Genomic DNA, 23528 nt, shown 5'->3' with positions numbered 1-23528 from the left:
AATCTTGAGCCAGAATCTCAACAGTGGTAAAGTAAATTCCTCGTTCCTGACCTTCAACGGCCCTAGTTTCCGATTTGCATGTTTGACGTCAGCCCTTGCTAGCTTTCTTCTTGGACCCCACTTCTTCTTTTTCTCTCCACACCCAACACATATTTATCTGTGATCTCTATTCACCTTCCCCCACATCTGACCTCGGGAACTCGGCCAGAAAATCTGGGATTTCCCTTTTTTTTTTCACTCTATTCTATCTCCCCTTCTTTTTTATTCGATGGGGCGACCCTTCCCAAGCGAACTGGTGGGGGATTTTAATTGTGAAAGATAAAAAAGTGGGTTTTGCAGTACAGGGACGTCACATCCACACATCTCTATCCTTGATATTTCGTCTGCTTGACATCTTGTGGGAAAGTGAAATCCTGTTACAACCACATTTTAGGCTCCCTTAAAATGATCTGTTACAGACTATAGATAAACAAAAAGGAAATTCTTCAGACAGGATTTGCAAAATTTTAGCCGAACTAAGTAGTTGTTAAGACGAAAAAGAGAAGAAGACTTAAAAATTAGAAACTTAGAAATAGCTGTACAAAAAGAGCAGTAAAAACTGAATAGGTTTAAGTCCATACAGTGTAGGCTTCTAAGAACGGAAGGTTTTGAATTTTTAGTGGAAGTGATGTCTGAAGGTGAAGGCAGAGAGTGACCTTAAGTTTCAGAGGTTTGGTTTATTTGTGCAGAGTTTATGGTCCGATATCATTTCCCCCTTGCTGTCAATGTACGATGTCCCCCTCACCATCTGGAAACCTACCATTTTCTCTTTCTTTCCCTTTTCTTTTCTTCTGTCTTCCCAATCTCCTCATAAAAATACATACGTTTCTAGCATTTTCATATTGATTGGCTTGTGCTTTCTTTAGTATAGACACAAAAAAATACAACACTGGATGACTTTGTATTGATCCCAAATTGCTACAAATCATTCTCTCTGGTAATCAAACTTTTATGTTCACTAATATAGAGTAAATATTGACCCATTGTCTTTTTCCCCTTACAACTATTTTTGTTCTTTTATTGTTTTCGTGTGGATTTTGTAGATTGTGTTCTAAGTTTTATTTGTTTAGTGTTAAGTTCGAAAAATGTGCATAGCATACAGAACTAAGTGTAGCGATGCTTTTTATCATGCTACTCATATAATGGTTTAGTTAGGTCATCCCCTTGCATTATTTAATATAAAAGAGTGAGCATATATGACATTGAATCATCATTAAACTGAGCAATATTTGGAGCTAAAATGCTAGATTCATGCACAGATTTTGTCCCCAAAAGAGGTGACCGTTCAATTTAATTAAACCACTACTTTTCTTACTTGTTTTTTTAAGCGTATTTTTTTCTTCCTTTTTTTTGCCATTTTGACTCTAACCTGTCTGATTAGAGGGAACAATCCAAAAGGGAATCGGAGATGCAAAACGATTTTTTTATATATTAAAGTTATAAAAAAAAAAATTTAAAAAAAAAGGAAAATAATTATAATATGAAGTTGAGTTGGCATACCATGTGATGAGGAACGGCAGAAGAATAATGTGAGTAGAAAATGTGGCGGGTCGGATCCCGACCCGATATACTTGACACGCCTCCGACCGTCGACGGTGGTTCAGGTTCCGACATGTCGGTTTGGCACTCTAAGTCCACCCCGAACAGCCGCAGTATCTTTGAATTCCCAACCGACACTGTTTGGCTCTGAACCGACTCTGAAAACAATGCGCATACATCAACTTTTTTTTAATTTAAAAAAAAAACCTTTTATCAAATTAAGAAATTAAAAAAAAATCAAATTATTTTCTGGGTATTTTGTATTTTATATTTGAAAGTACGAATTTATGAGTGGTTAAAGGCATGATTTATGGGTGCTGGAAAGAGAAATCCCGAAAAATTATAAATAAATAAATAAAACATTATAGCATTCTTCATGCTTTCTATTGACTATATTAAACTATTGATTCTTCGCTAAAAAATAATACTAATCGATTTCAGTTTTCAAAATTACTCCGTTTGTTAGTCCCATTTTTGGTCAGAAAAAGATGGCCTTTATGATCCCAATACAATTGGATAAAGGTAATATTCATTTTTAAGTTCAATTTCAAAATGGAAAAAAAAAATTGGGATGAAAATTTCAGTAATAGATAATGTTGGGCTTATTTAAAATTCTTTTAGAAACATGAATAAAATTGGAAAAAAAAATTAAAAAAAAAAAAAACCTGGAAGAGTAGAACCCGAAGATTGGTATGGCGGTGAAGGAAGATGATGATGAGAAGGATATGGGTTTGCAGAGTAGAACATTCTAGTCCAACACCCACCGCCACTGCCACTTGGCGCCACAGCAGTCTCCGCCGGAGAGGGCGCCGAGCGGCGCTTCCAGCCAATGAACAACCTGTCGCCATCAGAGCGGTGGCGTTCAAAAACGACGCAATCACCAGCGTCAAGGCGCTTCTCTTTGACAAAGCGGCTCCAGCCCTTAGTCAACACATAGCTCTGGCTACTATTCCAATAAGAGTAACGGAAGCGCCACAGCTTTCCAGACTCATCTTCAAAGGTGAGAAGCAAGGCCTTGTCAGCCGAGTGGGCAGTGGCGGCGGCGGCGGAGGAGGAGGAGGGTGAGAGGGGAAAGTATCTCTCCGCGTACTGCTTGGGGATAACGAGGCGGTTGAGTTTCCCAACGTCGCTCGGGGTTAAGGGCTTCTCGAACATGGGCTGCTTGAGGTGGTCAGAGAGGGAGGATTTGGGGTTATTACTAAGCATGATGGGGAGGTGGGGAGATGAGAAGAGGGGCTGATGGAAGTCTTGAGAGAAGTGGTTTATAGACATTTTTGTATGCAGATAGGGAGATGAAGGGAGTGTGGATTTTATTTGTGGGGGTCCTTTTTTTGGAGTCTTATTACTTGAGTGGCTCTCATAACACATGTTTTCTTTTTTCTTTTCTCTCTTAAAAAAAAAGGTCTCAAAAGACATGACAGTGAGAGATACAGAGAAATATAGGGTTATGAAAAATATGAGAGAGAATTGAGGTACTCGCGTGATCGAATGCATCAATCATTAATTTCAGTGAACAATATCAAAATAATAACAATGAGATATCACATTTTTTAACTTATAATATAACTACTAGTAATCGCTTCATATCATATTTTAAAAATTCATGCTTTTATACCTTATTTTTCTCCGTGGATTACTATATTGTAAGATCTCAAATCGGTTGAAAATGAGAACAAAACATTCTTTACAAGGATGTGGAAACTTCTCTTCGGCGCGTTTTAAAATTTTATGGAAAAATTCAAACATGACAATATTTGCTAACGGTAGGTTTGGACTATTACAAATGGTGTCAAAGTCAGACACAAGACATAAAAATGGGAGTAGATTGTGAGATCCCACATTGACTAAAGAGGGAAAGAGGGTCAAAGAGGAAGTTGGACCTCGAGAAGATCCCACATTAGTTTAAGAGGGGAAGTGAAGCATTGTTTATGAGAAAAAATCTAAAGAGGACAATATTTACAAGTTTGATCAATTAAATGTTGTGATATTGAACTTGATGGGAGATATATTTGAAAGATATTTGATAAAGATCTGTTTGATAGAGATATATTTGTAAGATTACTGTTTAAATCTTTGGAAGCTATATTTAGTAAATTGAAACCATATATATACCCATCATGCCGTACTTTCGAAGTGTGTTCATCTTGATTGAGTGCGTGCGTGGTTGAGCGATCCTAACACTTAGTATGAAAGCTAATCATTGATATCAATCCTAATATTAAACATTCGTAAGTATGCTAGCATCAATTGAGCTAAGAGAACTAAATAAACTCGAGAGTTTTTTTTGGTTGATATGAATATTTGGACAAGATTAAGCTTTAGCATAGTAACAAGTACGTTATTCATTAATTCAACTAGAATTAACAAACTAGTATCGACCTCGAAAACATGTGACAACCGAACCGAAGGTGGTAGAAAGGCGTGGGCAGTAAAATAGGAGTCACGTGCATGACAACATTATTACTCTTTTTATTTCTGCCATTCTTCCATTCACCCATTCCTTCACACTCATTGACATTAGTTTAAAAGCTACAAATCCAAATTTCTGTATGCACAGAGTAATATATATATAAATATAAGTGGAAACAAATCCCAAGCTGTTCTTGTTTTTCCCTTTCCAATAAAACCCACCAGAGATGAGATAAGATTATATATACATAATAGATAATATGTATAGTCGTGTTTCAATTCCATCCTTTCGCTAATATTGACTCTTCACCCACACCCACACACAACACTTGCCTTCTTCTTCCTTCTCTCTCTCGATCTCCATCTCTCCCGGCATCTCTCACTTTTCTCTCTTTTTTCGAAAAAAAATTGAAAAAATATTATATTTATATGAAATTCATACGTACACACGCACTCTCTCAAGGGTAGCTGCTTCTAGGTAAACCTCCTGGCTGTCTCTGCACCCTTACCTTCTTTATCACCGAGCAGTTATTTAGGGGACTTAGTTGGTGATCTGGACTGAACCCGTTACACTAAGACTCACAAAGACACGTAGGGAGAGAGGACAGAGGACAGAGCTTTTTTTGTTTTTTCTAACTCAAAATTATTATCTATATCAATAATTATGTGTGTTGGAAATAATTTTGATAGAAAATATATGATTATCTTAAAATTAAATATATATTTTTAAATAGAGCAAAAAGGCAAAAAAAAAATTAACTTTACGGTATTTTGGGAAAAAGAAAATATATTAAATTGATGGCATCTAATAACGATGAAATTGATATTTATTTAGAAAAATAATAAATAATAATATTATGTCGGACAAAACCCACCTCTATTTCCAGCCCACTTTTCTTTTTAATTTTAAAAAATTATCTTTTTATCCCAATTTTTTAAGATTCAGTTAATTCTATGCATTTTTAAATGTTTCATTTTATTGTATTTTAAATATTCAATTAATTTAAAGTTCCTAAAAAATGATTTTTATTTTATTTTTTTCATTTGTTTGTTGAAATATATTATAAAATAACCCGTATCTTTCTTCATGAGGAGGGCTTGTATTTTGTTCTTATTATTATTATTAACCCATTTCATATTTAAGCAAATTTTATATAATTTTGACAACTAAGCTTGAAACTTTATTTTATAATTAAAAAAATGAAAAAGACATGCAAGTTTCAAGACATGATGTCACAAAGGCATTCTAGAGACTCCTACAAATATCTCTCATACTTTCATTTAATGCATTCTTTACTCTTAACATCTAATGAAATAAATAAATATTTTACTATGACGTGTCTTTTAATATTTTACACCTAGGACGCTGGACTCATACCCACATCGGTTGAAAAGAGGAACGAAACATTACTTGGGTGTGAAAATCTGTCCTTCATAGATGTATTGTTAAGTTTGTGACAGTCGTAAACCCTGGACAAATAATTTATCGTGATTTAGGGGTGGGTTCAATGAAACGAGACGGGGTAGATCATTGTGTTCTAAGGGTAATGTATCAAAATCCAATGGGGATTCGAAATGTTGTGTTGGTTCCCCAAGTATGGTCTACGAATCAAACATTTGGAATATAAAATTTACAACAAATGGCCTTAAGTTCGTTAGGAATAAATAAAATAAAATAAAATGGAACAACCCGTCTTAGTACATTGATGGGTTTAGTTATTAAAATATTAAGATTCTAATCTCAAGCTATGAGGCAATGAATATGCATATAAACTTGTTTAAATTAATATCTTTAAATCTAATCTATGAGAAAGGATTGAAGCGATATGTTCTTCAGTGGAGAATAAAATATCATTTTTTGTCGTGTTCGTTTGTGTACTTTCATTTCATTTTCGTCTTTGTAAATGTCGAGTCCATATATTTTCAAAAAATTAGTTTATTATTAATTTTTCACATCTATAAATTTTGAAAGCATAAAATAAATTAAAAAAGGATTAAAATAAAAACATTAGACATAAAAGTGATAAACGAGAATCTTATTAAATAAAGTAATGAAAGTATTGGTCCTTTGTATTGAGACTGGGAATATCATACAAATATTGAAAGCTGTATAGTCAGTTTTTGTAATTATTGATTATAAAAATCTGTAAATAATGCAACAAGATGGGCTATTCAACTACATTCACATAACTCTTGCCGCGGTTGATGATACCTAAATAAAGGAATGATACACGAAAGAATCGAACCAACCTCTAAATGAGATCAATATTGAAGATATGTTTACTAATAAATGCTTAAATTTTATTTTATTTACTTAATTTTATGGTTAAACGTGTTTTGGTTGAAGATACTATGGATACTTATTGCAATTAATATATATATTTATTGGAAGTAGTAAATAATATTAAGAAAGAGAAATAGGAAATAAATAAATAGGAGAAATGGAGACGTCAAGTTTAATTCAGGGCCTGCGGCTTGCCCGGAAATGGTTTCTTTCAGCTCCCACCTGATCCGCATGCGGGTTACCGCCCACTTTTGGGCCCACTTTTTTAATGCACACTGGGCCCACCACATCCTTTCCATGTAATAATTTTCAGATAACCAAATACGGTTGAATTTTAAACATTTTTTTAATCAATTTATAAATTAAATTTGTTTTTTTTTTAAAACAGTTTTGTGGGTCAAAATTTAGAGGGTAATGGGCGATTGGGATAATGACACGTGGCGATGTAAGGTTGTGATTAAGAGAGACCATTTTTGATAGTAGAAGGAAAGTAGCGACAGGGTACCTTTAACGGGCCGGTCCCTCTACTTTTCTTCCATCTTTTGAAGTGGGCTTTGTAATTGGGCCTTTTATGTAATATGGGTTGGCGTTACCAATGCAATAGGCCCAACAACCTTAGTTTTGGGCCGAGCCCATCCTAAATATAATGTTGAGCTCCTGCTTTATTGGATCTTCATGATTTGAGAATCTCGATGATGAGCTCCTGTCTCATTACCAAAGTTTAATATTTTTAAAATTGATTACTCTAATTAATATATATATATATATATATACACTCGAATAATTTGAATATGCTCATTAGGACTTGAATACTTAGTTACGAGGGGACCTCGTTCAACAAGCAAGGATTCCTGGGAAGGTGTGTGGTGATCCAAGCTTGAGAATTTGGAACCGTCCAAATCTTTCTAAAATAAGTATGGACCTTGTCGGGGGGCCTTCTTCTCAACTCAAATCACTCAACTCACCTATCGTCGTATAAGTCAACACACCTATTAATTAATTTAATCTTTTTCTTTTTGATGCAACATATTTGAAAATTTCTTATTATATTTAAATAAAATTGAAAATTACAACTTTATATGTTTTTTTTTTTTGTCACATTCTTATATTTTAAAATGTATATAATATACTATAAAATGAATTTGATTGAATTGGTAAAATAATAATAATAATAAAAGGTTTGGTGTATTTGAAAGAGAGTGCAGTCAATTTTTTTTCTTTGTTCTTTTGTTCCTTTTTTATTTTTACAAGAAAAGTGTAGTCTAAAGCTTTTGCTTCACATGCGTTAAAAAAGGTGGGCAATAGGTTGCGTAAAATCTCATTTTCAATCAATAGTTTGACCCGCATCAAACACCACATAATTTCCTATCATATGTTGACATCATCAAATTTTAAACGTCAAGGTTGGTTGGAGTGACATATTAATTAATCAAGAAGAAAATTATGAATATACGAGTACGAAGCTTGTTAAGAAAATAAAAAAATAAATTCATAAGAACTCAGGCTCATAATATAAAATATCATAATAATGTAGATGATCGTAATCACTTAAGAACGTTGTTAAATTAGGACAAAATAATTAAATATTACAAATATAATAAGCGTGGTTGTTGAGATGCCCATTAGGGATTGAGGTTGAAAAAGGAAGGAAATGTAGTGAGTTAGCATGATGATTTCATTGTTCATTGTTGAAAGTAAAAAGGTAAAAAGTAAAAAGTAAAAGTAAATTGTTGGAAAATATGGTAAATTAATTAATTTAGGAAGATATTTATTGTCAAACCACATTTAATTGGTCGCTGAATTTGCGTGCCAAATATGTCCCTATCGCCTCCCTAAAATTCCCTCTATTCATCCCATTTTATTTATATTTATTAACCCAAATATATTCTAATAAATAATAATAATTTCCGAATCTACCTTTTTTCGTTGACCGCAGACACGAGATTACAGTGTCCGAAATTCTGTGACGACGCCGTTACCAAATCAATATTTTATTTACTAATTCAATATTTTATTTTTGTTTTTACCCAATTCGATTACGCCACGCTGGAAATGTGGAAACAAGCCAAGTTTAATATTATTTATTTATTTATAATTCAAATTCCCACGTCAATACCTATTTTACCCTTGCAGTTTTTACGCTTATTTGCCTTCCTCTGCTTCTTCTTCCTTCTTTCTTCATCTTACAGTTACAGTGTCTGTACTACTCTCTATTTAAGTTGCTTCTTCCGATCATTCTTGCAGTTTCTTCGTGGGGTTTCTTTTAAAGTCCTTGTTTCAGTGTTCATTCATAGACCCATTAAGGGTTGTTCTAGATTCTGGCTCTGCTATGATGTGAAAGGGTACTTTGCTTTTTTCAATTGATTTATGAACTGTTTTGCTTTTCTTTCGAATGAACAAGCGGACGAGGAGTTTAGCCATTGTTTGTTCATGTACAGATCTACCAGTTGGAGCTGACGATGCCAAGGCAGAATGTTGCGGCGGAATTGATTCCTGGGAAAATCAGAAAACGAGGCTGTTCTTCATTGGCTTCTTCCTCATCTTCGATTCTTCAAAATTACAGGTTTAAACGAGCGATTCTGGTGGGTAAAAGGACCGGATCGAGATCCCCTGCTTCTGCATTTCCTTCCACTGAATCCCTCACTTACGAGCTGCATCAGTGCGGCAGTGCCCGGTCCAAGCAAGCTACAGTCTCGGCGAGGAAGCTGGCAGCGACTCTGTGGGAGATGAATGAGTTGCCGTTGACGACGGTGAAGGAGGGTCACGAGAGAAAATCGAGAAAGGAAATGAAGGCTATTGAGAAAACTACACGGTCGATTCATTCTGGTTCTTTGCCGCCCCATCTCTCCGATCCGTCTCATAGCCCTGTTTCCGAGGTGGGTTTCTGCTTTTTGCCCTGTTTTCTCTATGCAAAACTCTGTTCTTATTTGATTTGGAGCAAAATGATGGATATTCAATTCTATGGATGAAAGGCCCCTCCTAATCAATATCATCTAACATTGCCTGTTCTTCCAATTCATTTATGTTAAGGATTTGGGTTCTTTTTACTTTTGTAGAGGGGGGATCGGTCGGGGACAGGAAGTCGTCGAAGAACTCCATCCATGTCTCAGAGGCTAAAGCTTGCCGATCATGGCGTTGGGGTTCTTGATTCTGTTAGAACTGCTAGTTTTATGGAGGTAAGTTGTACCTGATGTTAAGATATTACTTATCAACCCATGATCATTACTTTAATTAGCCAACGTGGGAGTCTCTCTGATTGTGATACAGATTGAGACAAGATCAAGAGTCCAAACTCCGAGCGTATCGAATGTTGGCATTAAATCGCGATTGAAAGATGTTAGTACTACATTAACAACTTCAAAGGAGCTTCTCAAAATCATTACCCGTTTATGGGGCCAAGAAGATCGTCCTTCAACGAGCATGTCTCTAATCTCAGCCTTACACGCCGAGCTAGAGAGGGCTCGATTGCAGATCAATCAGCTCATCCAAGAGCAAAGGTACGAGCAGAATGACATAAGCTATCTGATGAGGTGGTTTGCTGAAGAGAAGGAAGCTTGGAAGAGTAAGGAGCAAGAAGTTGTGGAGGCTGCTATTGAGTCCGTGGCTGAAGAACTGGAAGTTGAAAGAAAGCTTCGGAGAAGGATGGAGAGCTTGAACAAGAAGCTGGGGAGAGAATTGGGTGAGACGAAATCATCACTTGTGAAAGTTGTGAAAGAATTTGAGAGTGAAAGAAGGGGAAGGGGATCTGCTGAACTCAGTGCTGTGCTTCGTGAGGAACAAACTCATGTACCCAAAAATGGTGGTGTGGATGAACTGAGGAATGAAGTTGAGGCGTTTTTGGGTATCAAAAGGGGTACAGAGGAGGCAGGGGAAGTTGTGGATTTGGGTGAAAGTGATGTTCATTCCTTAGAATTAAATATGGAGAATTACAAAAGTTATGATTGGATCCACTGTTGTAGAAGGCCTTCAATAGATGATGAACTCAAGGCAACAACGAAGTCTAATTCTAAGAAGGGTTCAAGAAAAAGCATATCTGATGGATTGGAATGGGGAAGAAGCTCTGTAATGGAGAAAGTAGGTTGTTCAAAGAACCTTAGAGACCAGATCTTATATGGGTCGAGGCTGGGTTCGCTTAAAGCCACTGCCAGCCCAACTAGGGCGTGGGAACAAGCGCGGCCCTCAAGAGACCTCGCTGATACAGTCGCTGAGAGAGCTTCGTTGGTGCAGGGTAATGGATTGAAGTGTAGAGGGAACGGGAACGGTGTAAGTTCGAGGAAGTACAAGTGAGCCCAGCGACGAAAGCCATTGGATCGGTCGAGCCTGCTAAAATGTTGTAACGGCCCGGTGCTGAAAAGCTCAAAAAGTGCTTTGAATTCTTTTTTTTATTTCTTATTCTTCTTTTTTGGGTCCTTCCGGTTCAAAAGATTCTCAAAAAATATTTACATTCTTGAACTGGGTCGTTACGTGTGATGGGATAGTAAATGGTGATGTCCTACGAGGCTCGTGGCTCCTCAACTAAGAAACGAGTTATCATCACTCTCCAACTACCATATTGGTGAGGTTCTTGGAATGTAGTAACTAACTAAGAAATGTGTTGAGTTATCATCACCACTCTCCAACTACCATATTAGTGAGGTTCTTGGAATGTAGTAACTAACTAAGAATCGTGTTGAGTTATCATCACCACTCTCCAACTACCATATTGGTGAGGTTCTTGGAATGTAGTAAACTATATGTCTCCTCAACTAAGAAACGTGTCTGAGTTCTCAGGTTCGTAGAATGTAGTAACTATATTGGTTCGTGGAGGGTGACCAAGCAAGAAATATAATTCTCAAAACCATAACATTTGGAGTTACTTTGACTTTAGATGTTGACTCTAAGCATTCAAACTATGAAGTTGAATATAATGATTATGAGAATTCTTTATATTATGAGTCTATTCTTAGGTACATAATAAAATTTCATTTACAAAAGTCGTTAAATTGTAACACTTATAAAAATATTAAATACTTTGAATAGTTTTAACAATTAAGACAAGGATGTAAGATAAGGATGAAGACAAAAATAGTGACATCATTATGTATAATTAAAAAAAAATTGAATTTTTAAAACATTTAATTTAAGGAGAATTCTTTCAACTCACTAGAGTTTCTAAGTTTAAATCTTTTTATTATTATTGTTGTTTTCTATATCTAGTTCGTGTATGAAAAGTATTAAATAATGAGTTTGAATGGAGTAAGGTAAATAATAATAAAATGCTATAAAAAGCAAATAACAATTTCATAATAATAAAATGTTTAGACGCATTTAATTTGAACTTAATTGAAACAACGCTAATTTAGGTGGGTATTATTCAAAATACAATTGACTATATTATCACAATAGACATTTAAATTCCAAAATAAAATAAAATAACTAGATTTTCAATCCATGAGCTTAAGAGTCTTAAGCATGGAAGGATTGACAACGCTATAGCCTCCATCGACCACAAGATTAAGCCCACTCACATAGTTTGCTTCGTCACTAGCTAAGTACAGCGCAGCCCTGGCTATGTCATCGGCTTTGAGCACGCAACCCTTGAGATTGGCCCACCCGGTCACCATGTTCTCCAAAGCCTCTGCCTGCTTCGGGTCTGTGGGCCCAGCAATCCCAGTGGCCACGACGAAGGGGGCCACGCAATTGACTCTGATCCCGTGCTGGCCAAGTTCCGCCGCTAGGTTCCTAACCAACCCCAACACAGCGCATTTGGAGGCTGCGTATGGGTGCGTTGAGAGGCCTGCAATGTTGGTGGTTGCACTGGTTGTGAACAAAATGCACCCTTTTTTGTCGGGTATCATCACCCTGGCTGCATGCTTCGCCCCCCAAAATGCCCCCATCACGTTCACCCCCAACACCTTCAATTACCACGAATGAGGCTGTTAATGTGTGGATTATTTTTGGATTAAGGGATAATTAAATACTACCTTGTCCAAGTCAGATTTTGTAACGTCCAATATTCCACTAAACGGACGGTCGATGACGCCGGCGTTGCTGTACATGATGTCCAGCTTGCCGTGCCGGCAGACGGCGGCGTCCACAAGATTGCTGACGTCTTCTTCCTTGGACACGTCGCAATGGATATAGCTTATGTCTTCGCCGAGTTGGTCAGCGATTTTTTGGCCGACTTCATCTTGGATATCGGCGATGATGACTTTGGCTCCATTTTCGTGGAAAATTCGCACTACGCTAGCTCCGATCCCGCTTGCCCCGCCGGTGATAATCGCCACCTTGCCTTCCAGTCTGAAAACCCCGAAATTACACAGGTTAATCAATATATATATATATATAATTAATTAATTAATGAAAATAATGGAAAATTGGTACCTTCTGAGAGTGGTAGCAGAGGCATTAAAGCTCATCTTGTTCAACAAGAAATTCAGAAATTAAGGAAGCGGTTAATGGGAGAGAAAAGGAGAGAGCTTTGGATTTATTCAAAGGTGTGATTTTGTGAGGGTGGCCATTCAGCTATTTATAGGACCTCTCCTATAAATATTAAAAAATCTCATTAATGACGTCACTCCGTTTTGCGTTAAACGTATTAATGAGATAAACAATTGAAATTAATTAATTAATTAATTAAAATACAAGTGACTAAATTGAGATTTTACAGAGTTAGGTAGAAAGTAACAATATAAGTGTGAAGCTAATTGTTAGTCCCTTAAATAATGGGGAAATTGTTTGAAATTTGAACGTCATAATTATATAACTACTTTATTGAGAAATTTTAAAAAATTAAGAATACAACTGAGAGTAATAAAAAGTCAAATCACTTTTTAAAAAGTCAGTTTTCTTGTACGTTTTGAATGGTGCGGAGTCATTGTCTTCGCACTAGTTGACAAACGTTAAAGCTTTGGCACTCCATTGGATTCACGTGACTCCTGTCTTTCTTGCAATGGTAAGGTATTGTCCACTTTGAAACTCTTATGGCTTTCTTTCACTGAATTAATCAACGTGGAACTTACTCCCAATAGTCATCAACACAACCTTTGTCTCTATTTTAGGTCAAGGTCTCTCATATGCAACCGTACACATCTCATCTCATCATCTAGATTTCCAACAACACGGTCCACATATTGTAATATCATCACAAATCCTAGGATGTTCTGGACACTTGCTACTCGCTCAAGCACGCTAATTGAGAGTCGACCCCAAAAGTCTACTATATCACTAGGACATCTTGAACATCCATTTCTTTAGGGTTATATTGAGGTATGAACATGCTTGTATCTTTATCAGGTAATTTACGAATATCGTATTAGATAGCCAGCGCATATATCAACCTCCGACACATGAGCTGGGGAGCAATGTTGGTACACTCGTATTGTCTGACACTATCCTAAAAAAAAACCTATTTTCAAAGAAAGACACTAGTCTTGTAACTTTTGACCGCGCTATGACACAAAGTCAATGAGTGATGGAGAGTTGACATCATGCCTTCTCCAATAACACATTTGGAGGTATGTTTAATTTGGTTGAATTTGGTTGGAATAGAGATGAACGGTCATAAATTAAGTACTTTGAATAGCTTAGTAATTAAGATAAGGATCAAAGGAAGAAAAATTAGTCCACTCATGAAGTGACACGTGCAATTTCAGATTAGTCTCCTCTAGAAACCTTTAATCGTATCTTTGGTGGCTTTATTTCAATTCAAAACGGAGAAAATAATAAGACTTCTGATGTAGACTTTTTAATTTAAATAGAGTGTATTAAATAGATTATTATGTCTAATAAATATTATTATATTTGTGTCTAATAAATATATGTCTAATAAGTAAGTCATAGTCCCGGTCGAAGCAGGTCAAGTATACCAATAGTGAGCTTGGGGTCACATAGCGGTGCCACTTCTTATCACAACCATATTGTGAATTGAGTAGGTTGTGAATTTCAAATATTATGAGGTAGTGATACGAAAGTGACCTCAGACTGACCACACGCAAGCCTAAATAATACAAATATCATGATCTAACTTAGTAAAACGGTACATCCTCCACGTACTACGATACAAATTATTAATTTAAAATATTGTGGATTGGACATCGTAAACGGCTGATGTTAAGATAAGATTCTCCGAATACCCAATGATATTCGTGTTTTGTCTGTATCAAAAACTCAAATGTTTAAACCAACTTTGTTTTGTTTAATCTTCAAACCTTTTTCCATTATAAATTTGCCCTCTCCCTCTAACCCCATCCATATTCTCTCTCTCTCTCTCTCTCTCTCGTGTTAAGAAGAAGAAGAAGAAGAAGAAGAAGAAGAAGAAGAAGACATGGCAAGCCAGCTTATGTCTGCACCAACAGCACCAAGGAGGTAACCCATACGAACATTTGGCTAACTTTTTCTGCTTTTCAACTTCCTTTTTACTCAATATAAGGCTAACCCAGATGATCATAATCTAAGAATCTGATGTAGTTTACCATATGGATATACAAAATTACAGGATCCCTTTTGCTGCTATTTGATATGAACATGTAGATCTAGACTTTATGTGTTTTAATCATCATGTCTCCAACCAATAATTCATCAATACACTAAAAAAACTAATTTTTTTTATTGTTTTAATAATATTTTGAGATCATTTTTAAACAAGAAAGTCAAACAAGTAGAGGCGATGAGCCCTATGACATTTCCGGATTTAATATATGAATATCAACTCTAAAAAGTATTTAATATTGTAATATCAACCCCTCTCAATTACAATATTCCTCTTAGGTTGGAATATAATATTTAAAAAATATATTATAATAATTTGATTACTAAAGATACACATTCTATCTCAATTCTATTTTTCATACTTAACCTAGTACGGCCTAATCCATTAGGCTTGAGGGAAAAGTAGCAATCATAACCGGCGGCGCAAGTGGGATAGGCGAATGCACAGCAAAACTCTTTGTCCACCACGGCGCCAAAGTAGTTATTGCCGATATCCAAGACGACCTCGGCCAAGCACTATGCGCCACCGCACTTGGCGGCCCCATCAACTCCCTCTACGTGCACTGCGACGTCACAGAAGAATCCCAAATCAAAGCTGCCGTTGAAGCCGCCGTCAAAGCATTCGGCAAGCTCGACATCATGATGAACAACGCCGGAATAGCCGACCCGAGCAAGCCGCGAATCATCGACAACCAAAAAGAAGACTTCGAACGAGTCATCAGCGTCAACGTCACGGGCGTGTTCCTTGGCATCAAACACGCAGCGCAGGCCATGATCCCGGTGAAAACCGGGTCGATTATATCGACAGCAAGCTTGGCGTCGTATGTGGGTGGCTCGGCCTCACACGCTTACACTTGCTCGAAGCATGCGGTGGTGGGGCTTACGAAGAACGCAGCGGTGGAGTTGGGGCAGTTTGGGATTAGGGTGAACTGCTTGTCGCCGTTTGCGATGGTGACGCCGTTGGCTACGAGGTTTGTGGGGTTGGAGGGGGAGGAGTTTGAGACGGCTATGAACTCAATGGCGAATTTGAAAGGGGTTACGCTTAGGACTGAGGATGTGGCGAATGCGGCTTTGTTCTTGGCGAGTGATGAGAGTCGGTATGTGAGTGGCCATAATTTGTTGATTGATGGGGGCTTTGGTATAACTAATCCCAACATCAAAATCTTTGAATACCCTGAAAATTAGGGTAAACTGACTATTTTGCCCCTTGGTTCATCTAGAATTTTCTGATTATTCTTCATTTTAATTTCTAAAATATTATAAATAATTTCACTTATAGGTATTATCATCGTATAATTCTCTCTTGCTCTAATTAATAAATGTGAATGGATTTTGAAGTAAGCTAAATAATAATAAAATGAATAAGAATGACAGAAGAGATGAGATAACGCGTTTACTTGAAATTTGACACCCAAATATTTAAACATCCATAGTACAACGACAAAATAAAACACGAAGAAGGTAGGACTTAATTTGAACTTAGTTGGAGCAACCCTCATTTAAGTGGGTATTATTTTAATCATCAACCCAACTTCAAACTTTGAAATTCGAAAATTAAATAAAAGGCATCACGTGCTTATGGTCATAAGCATTGAAGGATTGACAACACTGTAGCCTCCATCGACCACAAGATTGAGTCCACTCACATAGCTGGCCTCGTCACTAGCTAAGTAGAGCGCAGCCGTGGCTATGTCATTGGCTTTGAGGACGCAACCCTTGAGATTGGCCCAGCGGGTGACCATGTTCTCCATCATCTCTGCCTGCATCGGGTCTTTGGGCCCTGCAATCCCAGTGGCCACGGCGAAAGGGGCCACACAGTTGACTCTAATCCCGTGCTGCCCAAGTTCCGCCGCTAGGTTCCTAACCAACCCCAGCACTGCACATTTGGAGGATGCGTATGGGTGCGTTGAGAGGCCTGCAATGTTGGTGGCTACACTGGTTGTGAACAAAATGCAACCTTTTTTCTCGGGTATCATCACCCTGGCTGCATGCTTTGCCCCCCAAAATGCCCCCATCACGTTCACTCCCAATACCTTCCATGTCATTTAATAATACAGTAATTGATCAGCCTCCAATACTCTAAATTACCCATTTACTTAAGAATCCAACTACCTTTTTGTATCCATTTACTTAATCCTACCCTACTTAAAATTTAATATTAATTAATTATAACCATTCTAGTAATTAAAATTTAATACTAATTAATTGTAACCCCTCTAATAGTTAAAATTTAGTACTAATTAATTGTATCCACTCAAGATAACATAGATGAGATTGCCTCGTGTCTACCTCCTTGGGACTCAATCTTCTTATTGTTTACCTCCTTGGGACTCAATCTTCTTACTGTCTACCTCCTTGGGACTCAATCTTCTTACTGTCTACCTCCTTGGGACTCAATCTTCTTACTGATATATTGCCTGGTGTCTAGCTTTGATACCATGTGCAACAGCTCAAGTCCACCACTAGTCAGTAAATATTGTTATTTTTTGGATTTTCCTTTCGAGCTTCCCCTCCAAGTTTTTAAAACGTTTAAGGAGAGTTTTTTATAAGTGTTTTGTTGTCCTTCCAACCGATGTGGGATATTAGATTAATGACATGTAAGTATTATTTATTAGGGTTAAATAGACAAAAATAACTCTGCAAAATTAAAAAACATACCTCACGTCAATTTTTTTTATTTTTTTTAAGGAAATATTACAACTTTGATTTTGGAAATATTTTTATTATTTATATGTCAAATAAATTAATAAACCTTTTTATTTTATTTTGTCCTCCAATTATGTTATTCATGGATTAAGGAATAGTTAAATACTACCTTGTCCAAGTCAAATTTTGTAACGTCCAATATTCCGCTAAACGGACGGTCGATGACGCCGGCGTTGCTGTACATGATATCCAGCTTACCGTGCAGGCAGACAGCAGCGTCCACTAGATTGCTGACGTCTTCTTCCTTGGACACGTCGCAACGGATATAGCTTACGCCTTCGCCGAGTTGGTCAGCAATTTTTTGGCCGACTTCATCTTGGATATCGGCGATGATGACTTTGGCTCCATTTTCATGGAAAATTCGCACTGCGCTAGCTCCGATTCCGCTTGCACCGCCGGTGATGATCGCCACCTTGCCTTCCAGTCTGAAAACCCCAAAATTACACAGGTTAATCAATATATATATATATAATTAACTAATGAAATGAATGGAAAATTGATACCTTCTGAGAGGGGTGGCAGCAGAGGCATTAGAAGTCATGTTATTGAAGAAGAAAGTCAGAAATTAAGGAAGCGGTTGATGGGAGAGCAAAAGAGAGAGGTTTGGATTTATTGAAAGGTGTGATTTTGTGAGGGTGGGCATTCACATATTTATAGGACAGATTTGTGTTATCAAACTAAATTATTTTTCGGTCATTCATTATCATCATTATAATTGCTATTATATTTAGTTGAGGATACAGAAGCGCCTCATATTTGTCTTCAAGCCACTCACCTACTTTTGGTTCATTATTTTATTTTTTGTTCACATGTTTTATTCCCTTTACTTACAATTAACATTCATGAAATTATTAAAAGAAATTGAGTGGAATTGTCAGAAATTTTGACGTCATTGTTACGTTACTACTTTATTTACTTTTATTATATGTCTAGATTTGTAGTTATTTTCTTTATTTGTAATTCAGTTGGTTCATTGGGAGTTTATGAATTCACATAATAGTGGCTTAGTTTTCAATTATTGAACATATCTTGGCATTTATGAACCTATCTCTCAAAAAGTTTTCTTGAAATGGTTGCAAACAAGCAATGCATGTGATTGGTAGTGCTCATACTTCTATTGTAACGTGACGTTATAAATAACTCGAAAGTTGGATTTTGAAGGAAATGAGATTTGCATCCCCCGACGCCTGTCAGCCATGAAATTTCGTGGGAGAGAGGAGGAGAAGCAAACAGAGAGGAAGAGGAAGAAAAAGGATGGAAAAAGACGTTGGAAATCGTTGCGCAGAGGAGAGAGAAGGATTCGTCGAGAAATAGCGTTGAGTCGGGTAAGGAAGAAGGATCCATTAGATCCGAGTTAGACCTGAACCGGATAACCGAGATCCGTTCAGCCTCGGTCTAGCCTGTCACGCAAGTCCAATAGCCCAAACACCTGCAATGGCCCATGCCGGTCTAGCCTGTAAACCCTCGGCCCAAGTTCCCTCAGCCCAAAACCCTTTCGACCCGTTTGGATCTGTTTTTTGTCCCGATTAAGGTAATTGAGATCATTCTAGGGTCGTATTTCACATTTATTAATTTAATATTGAAATACTAACGGAAGGTGACGAACAGTGTGATAGGAAACGAACCCTTGCAACATTTGGAGCAACTATCGAGGAACGGGAGCTTATGTTTAGCTAATTAGGGAGTATTTCGGCCAAGGCCAATCAAGTAAGTGGCCTTAGTATAGGATAGACTAGAAATATTTTGCATTGCAGTTATATTTACAATGTATGATGATGTATGAGTATGATGTTTGAGTTGTAATGCATGATAATGTACTTAATTTATATTTCCATGTATGACGTACATGATATGTTTGATGCACTTAATGGCGTTATGATGAGTATGATGATTGCATGATGTTTATCTTAATATGTTGATGTTTTTCATATTAAGCATGCTATATGATAATAAGTGTCATACCCATCATGTAGATAGATCGACCTAAGACACAACCCTAAGAGCATGAAACGATAATAATATAAATATCCAACGAGCATGTGTTACTTAATCTAACAAAGAGAAGAGACTAGAGGGTTGTGTCAGAAGATAGGTTAAGATGTGAATTAGAGAGACTTCATGCATATTGTATGTACATAAGCATAGGGATACTTTCCCTAGAGATGATGAGTACGGACGCACACCGTATGTCAAGCAGGGTGATCATAGGGAGCATGACACTAGAAGTTTCATTGACCTCTAGACGTCGTTGCAGAATAGCTTGACCAAAGAGGGTCTAAAGGGTGTGCAAGCCGTCTTGGGATCCACATTCGTACGTCTGGGTCGTGTGTAGAGAAGTACTACACATCTATAGTAGTCAGAGATTGGAGGCCACTCCAAGATGAAATAGAGATAGGTTTCAAGAGCATGTTGCATTTAGCATGGTCCCTATAGTGGGATCACTTACTGAGTATTGTTCAAAACACTCTGGCCGTGTGCCAAATCATTTTTTTTCAGGTAAAAGTAAGGCGTCCATGTACGGATGACGGTGGAATCGCGAGTAGAGACTGTGACACGTGCATACAATATGCCTATTTAAATTCTCAGTCTTAGGTTAGAATAGACTGTTTCGCATTTCATCATTTTAAATATTTTATTTTGTATTTATTTTTATTTTTTTAATTCCAGTATTATGTTTGAAACAAGTAAGACGGTCAGTATTTTCTAGAAGATGAAATTGTTTTAAGCGTTTTCGAAATTTATGTTATAAATGATTTTCATTTTAAGAGTTATATTTCTGGATTAAGAGATGAACGTGAGACGTTAACAGTGACTCTCACTACTTAAGTCTCTTCTATGTTAAAACAACATTTTTAAGTCGATAATTAAAAAAAAAAAAAAAAGGCAAATGGGGGTACCGATACTTCTAATCTGTTCAAAAACAACATTTTTAAGTCAATAATTTAAAAAGGTAAGTTGCGTCTTCTAGAAGTATTTGAAAACTTCTTTTCAATAAAATTATTCTTTAATATTTTAAACAAATTAATTTTATTTATTTATGAATAAATATGTTTTAGTAATAATTTAGACTTAGTTTCAATTTATTTTCATATACTTTACTCAGATATCACTATCACTAGTTGGTTATCTTTTCAGCACGTAATCATTTTCGGTTAAAATAAATGAAAGGTGTGAATATATATCACAGTGTTACCAACTTTATTGTGCTTAATGTCAAAATAATTTAATTAGACTTGTGTTAATAGCTTTCTGTGTTGACTTTGTCTTATTGTATTTATTTATTTATTTATTTGAAAAAAGGGGTTTATTTGATTAAACAATAAAATCTCTGACGTTTCATAAATACTTGATTTTGGTCCTAAATTAATAAAATCATTACATCTTACATGGAAGTTGGTGAAGCATTTTAATTAAAAAAATAATGATTATAAAATGATAGTAATAATATAATTTTAAAATAAACTTTTTTTTTTTCCCCTCCCTGCCGGCCGCCTGTCACCTCCTCCCCTCTCTTTCATATTTTTCTATTCCTCTTCCTTGCAGGCCCATAAAATAACCCAAAACGTAGGCCCAAAAACAGGCCCATTAATATAAAGCCCAATCTCATAATCCCCAAAACATAGGCCCATTAACTTAGACAGGCTGTCGTCGTTTAATGCTCAGATTAATTATTGATTATATTTGTATTAACCATTCATGTAAAAAAAACCAGACACGTGGGTTATGGTGGACACGTGCGAGGCTCACTTTCGCTCAACCCAGCCCAATGCGACGCCATTCGCAGCTTCAACTCGAAGAAATCCAACTCCGATTAAACTGAGATGCGCTGTTCGATGAGTGGGTTTCTTTTAATTTCTAACTCTCCTATGTTTCTTCCAGATTTTTCTTCTAATTACATTCATTCTTTTGCGGGATTGATGTTTTCAGCTGTTCTCAGTGGTTCACTATAGTGGATGGTAATTTCGGGGGCCGATTTCTGCTTGATTTCTTGGGTTTTCTGTCGATTAAAAGGTGAGGAAATTTTGGGAACAGGGTACAAATTGTTGAATATTTTTCGTGTCTTTGTTTTCGTTGTGTTGAATTGTAGCTCTCGGGGGAAATGGAATTTCTTTGAATGCTAGGGTAAGCGCTTGAAATTATTTAGATAACCGGCGGAGTTTCCCTCTGGAGCTTTCAATTTTTGCGTATCTGTTCAATTTACGTCTCGATTGCTTAATTTGATGAAGAACATTGCGGAAGTTATTTCGTGTTCTTTCTTGTAGATCCATTAGGAATCAAATTCTGCTTGATTATGTTCTCTCTTGTTTCTTGTTATAATTTTGGAGTTATATTGATGCGTAGCCATGTATATGCAGCTATTGGGAAGAACGGGTAATTTACTACTTTTTGGAAACCACAAAGCTTGGTTGTAATAATGTCAAGACCTTGGGTTCTTGTCTGTCTGCTGTTACTCATCGTGTTCTCCTCACAATTTGAGTGGAGGCAACAGTATGAGAACGAGCTTGAAGCAGGCCCAAACGCCTCACAGACAGAACCCCATATGTCTGAAAGAGAGGAAGCTGTAAAAGAAAAGGTGAAATTCCAGTTTTCTATCTCCTTTTCCCTTCAAGTTTGGCAAACTACTTGAATGTTTCAGGTGTTTCAATTTCTTTCAATGCTTTAAATAATTAGATTTTCAATTGTTGTTACTGTTGCTATTATATAGGAACCATATATGCATTGGGTTTTTATAAACTCCCCACTCCTACACTCCTACTCTTGAAGATGAGATCCCATATTGGTTAGAGAGGGGAACGAAGCATTTTTTATAATAAGGGTATGGAAACCTCTGGAAAGGAAAGTTCAAAGAGAACAATATATACTAGCGGTGGACTTGGGCTGTTAGATGTATTTTGTTCATGTCGGCATGTGAACATTTTGGTGTTTTGGCTTAGAATTCAGTCCAGAAGGGAGTGTTCCCTGTCTCTCGAAGTGCTGTGTTCCTCGTGTGTGATTTTGCTGTCTTGAGATATTGTGAAGGTGACTGATAGGTAAAATTGGATAGTCACCTTCACCGCTAGTAGATATTGTATAGTATGGTGGATGGCAAGATTTGCTAAAATGATTGTTTTCGACCATAAGGAAAGGTAGAGAGTTTTCAAGCATAATACCCTTTTATTAGTTTTGTTGCTCTTGAAAGCTTTTAGAGAAACCCTGAATCTTCTTCAGAATGCGATCTTTGTGGAATCCTACCAAAAGTGTTGAAGCTATGATTTGAAGACTTAAATTAGAAAATACAGGAATTTTCCCATTGTTTTCTCCTATAACACTGTTATGAGTAAGCACAGTACTATCTAAAATAGAAAAAGAGGTTAACTAATGCAAGATCCTACATTAGTTGGGGGTGGGGAACGAAACATTCCTTATAAGGGTGTGAAAACCTCTCCCTAGTAAACGCGTTCTAAAATCGTGAGAGTAACGGTAATACGTAACGAGCCAAAACAGACAATATGTACTAGCGGTGGACTTGGGCTGTTACATTCCGGCTTGTGTTGGGCCCAGCCAACTTTACTGCGTTTTCTTGTCTTGTTTCTTCATTTTATTTGGTCTTGTTGGTTTGTAATATGATCTGTAAATATAATACTAAAAGTTCTTTCAATGCTACTGTAGATTATCCTTTCCCAGGAGAAAAACATCCGGAGATTGAATGAGGTGGTGCAGAGTCTTAGAAGAGAGTTGGTCGAGTGCAGGGGTGAAGAACACGAGGCAGTGAATAGCACGGTGAGGCCTATGACTGAGCTTCTAACAGTGTTCAACCAGCACCCGATATTAGATGATTAGGTCCCATGCCACTGACCACCACCCGTTCTTGTTATTACACTTTGATAGGACTCTTAACTGTAGATGTAGAACAATGTGTCCTTCTTCAACTCTATCCATCACTCATAATTATATATATCAAATCTACGCCCTATGACTAATTAAGCTTAGTTGATTGTCATTTACTCTTATTTGAAAATAATAAAAGTATAAAATTGTTGTACAACAAACTGCTATTTATGTATATATTTGTTCTGTCTGCTCTCTGTACCCAAATTTTATG

At 36.7% G+C, this 23528-nt stretch overlaps 5 protein-coding genes across 8 annotated transcripts; 3 read left to right on the top strand and 2 right to left on the bottom strand.

Moving 5' to 3' along the window:
- Positions 1 to 255: 255 nt before the first annotated feature.
- LOC111441788 (B3 domain-containing protein At2g36080-like) lies at positions 256 to 2874 on the bottom strand. The gene is made up of 3 exons (XM_023078897.1): positions 2244 to 2874; positions 1540 to 1736; positions 256 to 413 (listed from the first exon to the last, which is right to left on the bottom strand). The coding sequence occupies exons 1-3, from the start codon at positions 2848 to 2850 to the stop codon at positions 366 to 368; spliced, it is 852 nt and encodes a 283-aa protein (XP_022934665.1). The 5' UTR covers positions 2851 to 2874; the 3' UTR covers positions 256 to 365.
- On the top strand, positions 2660 to 15940 carry LOC111441789 (secoisolariciresinol dehydrogenase-like). The gene is made up of 4 exons (XM_023078898.1): positions 2660 to 2664; positions 3713 to 3717; positions 14562 to 14617; positions 15130 to 15940. Exons 3-4 carry the CDS (start codon positions 14577 to 14579, stop codon positions 15923 to 15925), a joined length of 837 nt encoding a protein of 278 aa, XP_022934666.1. The 5' UTR covers positions 2660 to 2664; positions 3713 to 3717; positions 14562 to 14576; the 3' UTR covers positions 15926 to 15940.
- Positions 8419 to 10847, top strand: LOC111441787. Of its 2 annotated transcripts, none has more exons than XM_023078896.1 (4): positions 8419 to 8617; positions 8682 to 9147; positions 9328 to 9447; positions 9539 to 10847. In XM_023078896.1, exons 2-4 carry the CDS (start codon positions 8731 to 8733, stop codon positions 10556 to 10558), a joined length of 1557 nt encoding a protein of 518 aa, XP_022934664.1. In that variant the 5' UTR covers positions 8419 to 8617; positions 8682 to 8730; the 3' UTR covers positions 10559 to 10847. The 2 variants fall into 2 exon arrangements, with proteins under 2 accessions (XP_022934664.1, XP_022934663.1); XM_023078895.1 differs by having other exon boundaries at positions 8420 to 8613; positions 8710 to 9147.
- On the bottom strand, positions 11568 to 18073 carry LOC111441791 (tropinone reductase-like 1). Of its 3 annotated transcripts, none has more exons than XM_023078899.1 (3): positions 17950 to 18072; positions 12235 to 12550; positions 11568 to 12165 (listed from the first exon to the last, which is right to left on the bottom strand). In XM_023078899.1, the coding sequence occupies exons 1-3, from the start codon at positions 17985 to 17987 to the stop codon at positions 11695 to 11697; spliced, it is 825 nt and encodes a 274-aa protein (XP_022934667.1). In that variant the 5' UTR covers positions 17988 to 18072; the 3' UTR covers positions 11568 to 11694. The 3 variants fall into 3 exon arrangements, with proteins under 3 accessions (XP_022934667.1, XP_022934668.1, XP_022934669.1); XM_023078900.1 differs by lacking the exon at positions 17950 to 18072 and adding an exon at positions 12635 to 12746 and having other exon boundaries at positions 11578 to 12165; XM_023078901.1 differs by lacking the exons at positions 11568 to 12165; positions 12235 to 12550 and adding exons at positions 16133 to 16773; positions 17556 to 17871 and having other exon boundaries at positions 17950 to 18073.
- Positions 18074 to 21168: 3095 nt separating this feature from the next.
- Positions 21169 to 23424, top strand: LOC111441421. Its single transcript, XM_023078409.1, has 3 exons — positions 21169 to 21457; positions 21802 to 22019; positions 23096 to 23424. Exons 2-3 carry the CDS (start codon positions 21861 to 21863, stop codon positions 23264 to 23266), a joined length of 330 nt encoding a protein of 109 aa, XP_022934177.1. The 5' UTR covers positions 21169 to 21457; positions 21802 to 21860; the 3' UTR covers positions 23267 to 23424.
- Positions 23425 to 23528: the final 104 nt, after the last annotated feature.

The sequence above is a fragment of the Cucurbita moschata genome, unplaced genomic scaffold (assembly GCF_002738365.1).
Source record: "Cucurbita moschata cultivar Rifu unplaced genomic scaffold, Cmos_1.0 Cmo_Scf00004, whole genome shotgun sequence".
Classification (NCBI taxonomy): domain Eukaryota; kingdom Viridiplantae; phylum Streptophyta; class Magnoliopsida; order Cucurbitales; family Cucurbitaceae; genus Cucurbita; species Cucurbita moschata.
This window is presented reverse-complemented; position numbering and strand designations above follow the sequence as displayed.